Below are 11,169 nucleotides of genomic sequence, written 5' to 3' on the forward strand. Positions count from 1 at the left end.
GGTGGGGGTGGTGGCAGGGAGTGTGGGGATGGAAGGGAGATAACCTTGACTTAGTTATTACTCAGCTTAATATCCTTGAAAACCTTTGAGAAGTAACTTTTGCAAAGCCAACTATCCTGTGTCAGTTGAGTCACCTTGATTTTTTTCCAGGAGGTTTATGGGGTGTTAACTCCCCCTGTGAAGACTGTGTTAGCTCTTCTCTAATGTGCCATATACATCAAGGATCAATTAATTCTGTATTATAATTTTAATCAGGTTTCTCAATGTAAAACTAAGTTTTACTGTGTCAGGAAGCAGAAAGGGTCAGCTATTCCCTAGGGGAAGGCAAGGCAAGAGCTGAGGGTGACCTGAGCACAGGTAGTGCCCTCAGCGACTATGGCCCACCCATGCAGTATCTGAACATGGTGGAGAGAGCTGGGTGGTGGTAATGGCCCATCAATTGTCCCGGGCAAAGCAAAGTGGTAAGAGTCTGGGAGATCAGTCAGAAGCACAAGGAGGTGAGGACGAGAGACACGGCTGTGGCACAGGTCTGAAGGTGCCCACCATGAGACAGTGCTAGAGGCAGGTACGCCTACAATGTAGCTCAGACAGGGACTGAAGGCCCAGGCCTAACCTTAAGCAGAGCCCCTGAGTCCATGAGCACAGGGTGTGGATGGTGATGAGGCTAGTGAGGGTAATTAAGGCCTTTTAGTGCACCCAGATCCCTGCCATATTGGTCTCAATCTCTGAAACCATTTTAAAAACAGTTTAAAACTAGTTTAAAACAGTTTTAAAAACTCATTCTCATACATCAAGGTCAATGTAAGAAATAGTTGTACACTGTAAACATCAGTTCTGTTTTTAAAGCCTAATCACTTTAGAACTTCTTCAAAAACTTTCAAGAAATCATTTCATGTCTTGATAATTATCTGCCCATGTAAAGCTCAAGTCCTGAGTTGCAATTCACCTTTTGGATAATTTTTCTCCATTGAAATAATCTACAATCAGTTAGTTCAATTTAATTCCCCCTGGGATATCAGAGAAAGTGTGTTTAAGCACAGAACCTGGTATCCGCTTTGCAGCTTTTCCTTTTTTTTATTTAACTTCCCCCTTGTAATATGTAAAATACACGCTGATGTTATCACAGCAGTTGAAACTGTCTTGTCAGACTGGTGTAAGATTCAGTGATGCGACACACTAAATGCTTTCTCTTCTGGGAGTGTGTTTATCTAAAGGTGGTAAGTGCTTCATTCTAACATAAAATAGATAGAAAATATTATCAAATTGGTGCCTTCTGTGGTCTGAAACAATATCAATGAAAGAAGAATGAGAACATGATAAAAATTCAGCACATCAAATGCAACATGATTTATGGACAAAGTCCCAAGCTCAGAAGCAGTAATAATAGAAGTCTATGATGTTTTGCTGATCCTTCTGAACTACAAATTGGCTTTAGTTTGCAGTGTCTCGGTTCTGGGACCCCATTTTGAAACACATTTGATTCTTTAGCAGTAGTATCAACTGCCAAGAATAACAGTGCTGACATTCAGCGTGCTGGCAATCAGTTTTACACCAACCTCTAAGCTCCCAAATTAGAGAATGCTTTTAGACATGTAACTTTTACTTCCATGTGTCTTCCTGCAGCAATTTCCTTTCACAACTCCTAGAACATAAGGTCAGAAGAAATCATTAGCCCATGCATTCTGCTTTCCTTCTTAGCACCATCCCATATGTCTCACTTGTCACCCTAACGTGGAGTCCAGAGCTGTGCCTGTAGGCAGTTGGATGAATGCCCACGTAAATGGCAGATTCTTATGTGCTGTATCATGGGAAACCGGGCTTGACTGAGGGTGCAATAACCTAGCTGGCATGTTTGAACTCGGGTGCTTTGGAGGAGACTGTGAGTTCTACCTGTCAGGTGTGTTGGCATGGAAAATGAAGGCAGGCCTCGAGGCTTCTCTTTAGCAGTGGTGTAGCATTGTAGCTTTTGGTTATATCAAAGCAATTAATTTCTTAGGGAGATGAATACATGATGGACCATGGGCAGAAAACAGCACAGCCTGAAGCACCTGCAGTGGCGGGGAGGAGGGATGAAAAGGACTACACTCGGACAATCCTTGACACCCTCTTGCTGATAACTGCCTTTGTTTTTATGTTCAGGAGGAGGCAGGAGAAGTGGTGAAGAAGGCTTTGGATGTTATTACTATTGCTGTCCCCCCAGCTCTGCCAGCTGCCTTGACAACAGGGATCATTTATACCCAGCGAAGGCTGAAGAAAAAGGGCATCTTCTGCATCAGCCCACAGAGAATCAACATGTGTGGACAGCTAAACCTCATCTGCTTTGACAAAGTAACTGCTATGTGGTGGCTACTCTTAAATGGAAGCCGTACCAGGGGTGGTAGAGTATGGTTTTTGATCAAGCATTTCCACTGTATTTTAGAAACACACTGACCATACTTTAGTTTGTGTTGTCTGAACAGACACACTGTTGTGAATCGTTTTTCTTGGAATCTAGGAACTGGCTGCTAGCACTTCTGCTCTGCACTGTGCTGGCATTTTCTGGACAGTAACTTCTTAAAATAAGTCTTGCTTTTTATTTTTCTCAGAACTCTCATATGGGAAGTTAATTTAAATGTACATTTTAACTTAGACTGGCACCTTAACAGAAGATGGCCTGGATCTCTGGGGCCTGCTGCCCTCCGAAAGAAACTGGTAAGGCTCTTTGACACACCAATGGCATTTAACTTTGGCGGGATAGTGACTGGATTCTTTCAATAGATGTATGTTCAAATCTGAAGGACAATTAATGTCAAACAGCAGTTTGAAGTTTTCCCCATGTTTAGATTTCAAATATTTTTTCTGTAGCCTCTGGAAAATGAGTTGTTTGTCTCATCCCAGGGGTCCTGCTCCACCTGAGATGCAGCCACTGTTGTCAGCATTTGGAACAGCAGGCCCAGGCAGGGTAGTCTGCAGTAGACATGCTAGATTAGATCTCAAAGCTGCAGCAATGTCCCAACCCTTTATGTCAGGAAGTCACTGTCACACACAAGATTGCCACTTCACTGCCCATGTTTTTGCCCATTGACATCTTTATAAATGTGCGTACCCAAAGATGCTCAAACTTACATATCCTCACAGCTCCAGAGTGTTTGCACAAGCCTCGAGGGAAATATTTTACAAGAATCTGTTCCTCTGTACATCCCAATGAACTCCTTAACTCTGCAAAATACACCTGTTCTGAACATGTGTATCCCAGCCTTTAACAGGGGCACAAGAAATAGCTCATGGGGAAGGACAGGACCCCAGAAACATTCTTGTGGTCTGACCACAGGATAGGACCTTAACAGTCCACTGACTTAGGATTTTATTTTTTTCTGTTAGTTGTATGTTGTTTGGTGTTCTCTGATGCTAATTTTTATGGTCTCTTTTGTGTTAGCTTCCAGAATGTTCACATATTCCCTGCGGACCACAGCCTCCCTTGGGGCCCAGTGTTCAGAGCAATGGTGGTTTGTCATTCACTAATAGTTTGGGAGGGCAAGATCCAAGGAGACCCACTGGATGTTAAAATGTTTGAGGCCACTAACTGGGTAAAGCTGTGTCTTGTGGTTATGCAAATAATGGTAGGGAGTTTTGGTGTTCTCAAAAAAGGAGAAATGTCCCAAGCCCTCCCACCCAAACAGCCTCTTCCCACACAGAAATAAAACAGCTAAAACCTAGAAGAGATACTACATGCTTAGCTTTTGGAGAAATGTTCCATATTTCTGCCTAGAGCTTTCACCTAGGGGTACTTTTGGTACTTAGGTCATTTGATTGGAAGTGGTGGATATCATGCAAACCCCTCTGGGTTATCGGCTGAGACTCTATTTGAAATGCCATGCCCCTGTGAAAGCACTCGGCTTTCAGTCTCTGTCCCCTTGCTGGCAAACAGCCATCAGTGTTGCTATTTAGTCTCGGAACAGTTGAGCAGCAGTGGGGAGGTGGGAAATTGGCATTTATAAAAACTAAAAGGCTGCAAATCTGAGATGGGTAGGAGGAAAACAGCCCATACTTACCTGGTGGAAGGTATACCTACAGGACATTGCTGGTGCAAGATAAGAGATTCAGGGCAGGTTTAGCGAGTTAAGTGGGTGACAACATCCGTACCTAACACCTGTCTGGTTTATATCTGCAAAATACATAAAACAGCCAACTTTCAAGGAATAAACTATCCAGTAATGACAGGAGTTAGAGGGTGGTTTTCCCCAGGGGGATCACCTTGCCATCTCAGCCTTAGGCAGACACCCATCAAAGTTATAAATTAAACAGGAATAATCCTAATAAATCATTCCTATGAAATAGGAATAATCATTTGCCCTCTGAGACCATAAAATATTTTTGTTCCTCACAGTCATATTGTGATGATTAATAAATCCAGCTGATCTGTGGTGTACCTCAAGAGCTGAGGATGGTGCTTTCTATGTTAATACAAACTATTTATTATTTTCCATTGGGTCTATGTTATATCTAAATATGGGTTGTAATGAATAAAGGATTTGTTGTCAGAGAGAGGACATAATCTATGTGCTGTGCAAGAGTACAGCAGTGTCTTAGTGAAGCTCTGGATTTGATTGGAAGTAGGGGGTTTTCCATTACTGGAGCTTTTTAGTCTGAAATCAGACAGACCCCCTCGCCAGGAATGAATAAGAGACCTTGTTTTGAGGGAAGGGAAAGTTCTGAATGATTCCTTGAGATTTCTTTCAGCTCTGCTGGTGCAGTGATCGGAAGGATTTTTGTCTTTCAACACACAGGTGTTAGATGATTCCAGTGGACACCAGACTGAAGGTCAAGGATCCACACATGCCACAATTGTTAGACCTGGGCCTAAAGCCAGCAGTGTAAGCTATTCGCAATATTCACCACATTCATAATCAAGTTAAACCGTCAGTTTAAGAGTTACCTCGCAGTAGAGAAATGCTTGGTTGTCCTAGTCCAAGACACGTTACACCATTTTTCTTGTACTGCCTGAAGAGGGATTGCCTTGCTCTCTTTGATTAAAAAGAGATGTCTGGAGAAGCCTTGCTGCTCACACAAAAGGCAGCTCAGGAATTTGCCTGTCCTGGTAGCTCAAGACAAGACTCAGCTAAGTGGTGAAGATCTCTAAAAGCACTTGGGACTGCAGTGAAGTCTGGTAGCGGGTGTCAGACCATTACTGGGGACATATACCAAGGAGGGTGCTTTCAGACACCCACTCTCCCTTTGCAAGACTGGTGTAAGATCTATCAGAGTCTTATCAGGGTCTTGTTAAAGGAGCAGGACTAGTGAATTCCTTTCAGTAAATTATCTAATAGTCTGCTAAAACTGTCAGTGACGTTTTCCTATTGCTTAAGGTAAAATATTTCTGTACAAATTTCACCTCATATTTATATACCAGTCCTTTCTGTCCCACTGTGACAAATCAGCCCATTATATATGCTTAGCTTCTTACCACGTCCCAAAGGAAAAGACCTAAAATCCTTTGGCCTGAGTTTAAAATCCTTGCTGTAGTATCTAATCTACTTGCTTTTCTCCTAGGTCCCAGTGGAAGGAGTTGCCATTTTACATCAGTTTCCATTTTCTTCAGCCTTGCAAAGAATGTCTGTCATTGCTCAGGAAATCGGTGGGGAGCAACAGGTCTTCACAAAAGGGGCTCCAGAAATGGTAGCAATGCTATGTAGAGCAGAAACAGGTAACTAACATTTATAAATGCTTCCTAGAAACACATATATAAGTGTCTTTTGGTGGTGCAATGAAGTGGAAATGAAATTTCTGGATCTAAGACTGTACTTCAGCCTGAAAACTTACAGTGTTTCTGTTGTGCTCCAAGTCTAAGGCTAAGCTCTTATACAGCCCTTCTCAGCAAAGAACTGCGAGGAGATAAAAACAAGTACCAGATCTGTACAAGGTGTACAGTCTCTGCCAGAACAGATATTTGCAGAAGTTATCTACCAGTCCAGTATACACAGAAAAAAAAAGTTTTCTTGAGAAAAAGTTTGCCTTGAGAGGGCAGCTAGAATAGCACAGCTCCTTCATGACACACTGCAAGAAGGTAATAGTTCAGGATCCTAAGTGCAAAGTGACAAAAAAGAGGCAATGATTTTCTTATTGAGCAAAATTCAGCAGCTTTCCTTGATGTCCTTGGCCTATTGGTAGATGCTAGGTGTACCTGCCCTCTGGGAGAGGAACCTTCCCAGTTCCAAAGCTTCCTTTTATTAGAAAGCAGTCAAATGCCCTGATGAACTGTCTTTTCCTTTTCTGCATAGTCCCATCGAACTTTGAAAGCAAACTTCTGCTCTACACAGCTCAGGGCTTTAGAGTCGTCGGACTGGCATTTAAACCTCTACAGGCAGGGAAGCGACCTACCGATCTAACAAGGTAAGCCATAGACTGCTTCTTGTCAGACACATTAAGCCACGGTGGTGCCTCATATAGCACCTTTACCACAACACCCCTGCTAGAAGCTGGGCTGTAGTAAAGAATTTTGTTAGACTCAGGCCAGACGGAATCTGATTTAAATCTGGGTGTCAGTCTGTCCTCAGGTGGGTAGAGGGCACTTCACTACTCCATGCTTATAGCACAGGCCCAGAATTCTTACACATTTCTTAACTTTGATTAACATAGGAAGTATAATTCTAGTACACTCTGAAGTCTAGTACACCCCAGTCTAGTACACAGCCCGGTCAAAGGTAGCAGACTATCTTCTGCTGCTGTCTTGGTCCAATCCTTCAGCTTTCTAGCTTTAGCTCTCTTTAGATTCTAGAGAAGCCAGCAAACTCTTCTGCTTTGCTCACGGCATTAGTTTCCACAAGCCTCACACAAGAACACCTACACAAGAATCCATGTGCTTTTACCCAAATCCTTCTAGCTTTTGCCTGAGAAGCCAGAAGCATTTGCAGTTACTTAGCATCTGCTGCCGTCTCTGTTTATTAGCTGCGGGTCCTAGTCCAGATGGAGCTCACTTGCTCTTTCACAGGGCTTTCTGCTTTGCTGGAAGGGCCAATGACATTGAGGCAAAATGCAAGTGGTTTATTTAATTCTGGTGACAAGTGTCATAACAGACCTATCCAGCCCAATGAGCATATGTGTATGGCATGGCCCAGATTTTGCAGTTGTGTGTGCAGTTATAGCATGTGTGATGTATATACTGCCAGAAGAAAAAAGAATACTCGATGTCAAACACCAGATCTGCTGTGAAAGCACTGACTATTCAGGTACCACCTGACCCACCTTCTCTGACTGCCAATGTTTGGCATCACCTCCTCCTTACTATGGTGGCTATAATAAGTGTTTGAAAGCTTCTCTTTTTTCTTTTTTTAGACTCTTCAGAGTCAACCTGTCTCCCTGGGAGACCTCTAGTTAATGATTCAGGCATGGGATTGTTTGCCAAATTCTGTTCTCAACTGCATGTGTTCAACTGTAAAAGAAGCAATAGCACAGGTGTAAAGAGATGGAGAGAACAGAATTGGAGTTCCCACATGTTGTTTGCTCAGGTCCTACTAAGTGGCAGATGCATTTATTAAGGTGTGTTTCTTTGATGTACAGTCCTCAAATGAGAAGGACTAGTGTGCATGAACTTCCCAAATCAGACCACCAAAGTTTGGGAATCCTGCAGGAAATTCAGGGTTCTTTTTCATGCTGGCTAGGGATGGTACATGAATGGAAAATGGTCGAACTTATCCATCTGGCTTTATGTTGGTATGTGGAGCAGGTAGGTTTAAATTGGCTCTTTTTCAATTTGGTAATGAAGCTTACAGGAGCTGGACACTGGCTGTGTACTGAACTCATTCTTCAGAACAAGAGAAGAGGAGAACAGAAGGATGAAAAATCAAGTGAAGATACTCCATACACAACCACCACCATTTGGTGCCAGTGGGAAAAAATCCCTGGTAGTGTTGAAATAGCACCACTAAAACCAGACAGCCTGGGACTGCTGAAAAATAACTAGTTATTTTAATTCTTTTGAGTTGGGTGGGGTGGTTAGTAGTTATAACTGGCTATTACCAAATTCAATGCAAAAAGAGGCCAAAGTCAAAAAGAAGGATTACATCTGTCTTTCTGGTCTTCATTGTTAGGGAGGAGGTGGAATCTGATCTGTCATTCCTGGGTCTGCTGATAATGGAGAATCGATTAAAGAGGGAGACCAAGCCTGTCCTGGAAGAGCTCAGTGCTGCCCGCATCAGGAGTGTTATGGTCACAGGTATTGTTTATGTGGCCACTGGCCCAGACAGGGAGTTCACTGAGTGAAGAGCCTGCTGCTTTGACAGCACCACTGGTAGTCAGGCACAGGCGTTTGTAGCTTTCAAAGAGTCATAGTCCAAGAAGCATATGTGTTGTCATAATAACATGAGCTGAACCGTGCAGGCTTATGTCCTTGACAACTTCACACGGCTGTGTCAGATACCTGACTCAATCTGTCCTGCTTTCACCACAGATCAGAGCCTTCCTGTTCTAATGCTTTACAGTGAGTCCATTTGTTCTCCCTGGTAAGGTGATCAGATGACATGCACAGAAACATGTCATACAAGATCGCATCTTTATAGGGCCTTATGAAACCCTGTTGTTATAAATGAGCAGAGTTGGAGCATGAATGCCAGAATAAATCACTAAACCTTATGACATCTGGTAACTCATGCCTACCAGTCCCTATTTATCACATTGTTTTATTGAAGGGCTGGTTTGGAATTGGATAGGATAACTCTCAGTTTTCCCATGGTCCAAAGACATTTTTTCCAGGAGTCATACAGATCTTGTCTTGTTGGGCTTCACCCCTTTCAGCACACATCCTACACCAAAGCTGTCTAAGGCCAATTGATGAGCATCAGTGATACTATCAGCAACTTAGCTGTGAATCCTTTTTTTTTTTTCTCTAAAACACATAATTTAGGAGCATGTTTCTCATCTGGATTTCTTCAAGCTGAAGATGAAAATATTTAGCCTCCAGATGAAAATGAAAATATTTAATTTCCAAATGAAAATACGTTTAATTATTGAGACAGACCTCAATAAAAGTTTTGACCTTTACAAAAAAATTTCTTAGACCCAGACACTGAAATCTTACTGAATCTTGCGGATATATGAGAAAACTCAAAATTCAGGAAAAGGCTAATGTTTCCTCCATGAACAATTCCTCATTGCAGAAAGTTTTAGATAACACTCCCCTTGATTTTTCTAGGTGACAACATCCAGACAGCTGTAACCGTTGCCAAAAGTGCTGGAATGATTTCTCCAACAAACAGAGTGATTCTTGTGGAAGCAAACAAAATACCTGGTTCTTTTTCGGCATCTATAACATGGAAACTACTAGAAGAAAACAAAACTGAAGATTGTGGAAGCCTGGTGAGCATACAAGCAGCAGGTGTTGTGCAGCAGGAAAACAAATTAAACTGGAGTGCTTTAAATAATGCAGTGGGATTATGCTAATGTATCAGAGACCATTCACTCATCGTCGTCTGCATGTCAGAATGTTATGTGCTACGGAAGTGTTTAAAAAGAAGGGATCTTTGTAAAAATGTGCTCCCCTAGAGCTTCCTTCCTAGTTTATTATCTTGTGAACACGTTTTTGCTAACTGCCTAGCTAGATTTGAGAGCAGCTTTGCAGAAACCCAGGAAAGATTTGTCTCTAGCCTGTATGCTTAGCTGATGCCAGTTTAAAACATGTTTCCTTTCCCTGCAGGGTAATCTGATAGTAGAGGTAGAATTAAAATCTGCAGAACTGCACTGAGTGAACCAGCCCTGTTCAAGCCGGTAGAGAGTTAGCAGTTTCCCATGTCTGCAGAATTAAACACAGATTAACTTGAGAAATTGCATATACACAGTGAAACATAGGCTAGCTAGGCTAGGAAATTATATTTCATCAGGCATCTCCACAAAGAAACTGAGACAAAGACCAGTTACTCACCATGAAGAGTATGTCTAAGGGTGCTGAGCCTTCTCTGAGAAGTATTAGTGTCAGGTAGCTGGTAGGGAATCTCTGCAGGGGCTCTTGAGAGGCTCCTTTCTACCAAAGCCCAGCCTGAGCAGTATCTTCACTGTATTTCACTGCAAAAAGGTATGCTTAGCTATGGTGCCCAAATGCTCTCTCTAGCCCCTCTCACTCACAATGTAGCCCACCACGTTGGCACAGTTGCATAAATTCTATCAAATGTGGCAATGCTGAGGGCTAGCTTTTAAAATATGTGAAGCACCCAGTTCACACTGAAATTAATGGCACTATAAGCCTAAATCGCTTTACAAATCTAGGCAAAGGCAGTGGGCCTTGAACTCGGGTCTCCCAGAGTCTTCACAAGAGCCCTGCCCTGGTATGGCCTGGTCTTTGTCTGTAGTAGTGCTTGTGTAAATGCACTAAGTAGCTTTTGACAGGCTGACTCATTCTTGTCTTGTTTTATAGGAGGATGACAGCCAGACTGAACGAAGAATCGGGCTGGCATTGGGATCAGGCCAGTATAATTTCGCCATGAGTGGAAAATCTTACCAAATTGTAGCACAGCATTTCAGGCACTTACTTCCAAAGGTAAGAGCTGGATTATTTAACTGGAGTAGGCTTGCCATTCAGTAGATTCCGATTGTCCTGATGTAATTAGCTGAAGAGATCTGTACCAGGACATCTTTCGGGAACATTCTAACCCGAAATACTTATGGGTTGGATGAATCTCTGATATTAACATATGGAGAAGAATCTGAAAATCCCTGGATTTTTTCTGCACGAGAGGAGGAGACATGCCTCATGACTTAAAACACTCGTGCCCATACGCCTGGCTCTTGGACAACACCGATTCTGACATGTTTTGGAGAACAGGAACAAACATGGTGTTACAGAGCATGCAATTCAGCATGACTTGTCTGTTTTATGAAAGGATAGTCTCATGAATTCTTTTCTAGTAAATCCCTGCCTGGTAATCTTCATTCATCAGATAACTCAAATGACACACCAGGCATTTTGCTCATATTGTGATTGTTATTTTTTCAAAATATTAATTAAGATACCTTTTATCTTTGATCATCAGCCTTTTCTGCTTTGGAGTCTAACATCAGCTGTTTGGAAATGTGAATTTTTGGTGGTTTCTATTCCAGATTATCACTGAAATCACTGTGACTCTTACTTTAAGTGCTTTAAAAATCACTTCATTTTCTTTTTTTCTCCTTACAGCTCCTGCTGCCTGGAACAGTGTTTGCTAG

The 11,169-nt window shown here is 42.3% G+C and overlaps 1 protein-coding gene across 1 annotated transcript in view; it reads left to right on the plus strand.

Annotated features, from left to right (window-relative positions):
- Positions 1-11,169, plus strand: part of ATP13A4 (ATPase type 13A4) — a 41,485-nt gene that overhangs the window by 20,209 nt on the left and 10,107 nt on the right. The window contains exons 12-21 of the mRNA XM_010143163.1: positions 2,140-2,328; positions 2,630-2,691; positions 3,416-3,566; positions 4,767-4,853; positions 5,530-5,683; positions 6,258-6,369; positions 8,067-8,191; positions 9,167-9,330; positions 10,382-10,504; positions 11,141-11,166. Of these exons, the coding sequence (XP_010141465.1) occupies positions 2,140-2,328; positions 2,630-2,691; positions 3,416-3,566; positions 4,767-4,853; positions 5,530-5,683; positions 6,258-6,369; positions 8,067-8,191; positions 9,167-9,330; positions 10,382-10,504; positions 11,141-11,166 (1,193 nt within the window). The remainder of the gene's footprint in view (positions 1-2,139; positions 2,329-2,629; positions 2,692-3,415; positions 3,567-4,766; positions 4,854-5,529; positions 5,684-6,257; positions 6,370-8,066; positions 8,192-9,166; positions 9,331-10,381; positions 10,505-11,140; positions 11,167-11,169) is intronic.

The sequence above is a fragment of the Buceros rhinoceros genome, unplaced genomic scaffold (assembly GCF_000710305.1).
Source record: "Buceros rhinoceros silvestris isolate BGI_N320 unplaced genomic scaffold, ASM71030v1 scaffold5299, whole genome shotgun sequence".
NCBI lineage: Eukaryota > Metazoa > Chordata > Aves > Bucerotiformes > Bucerotidae > Buceros > Buceros rhinoceros.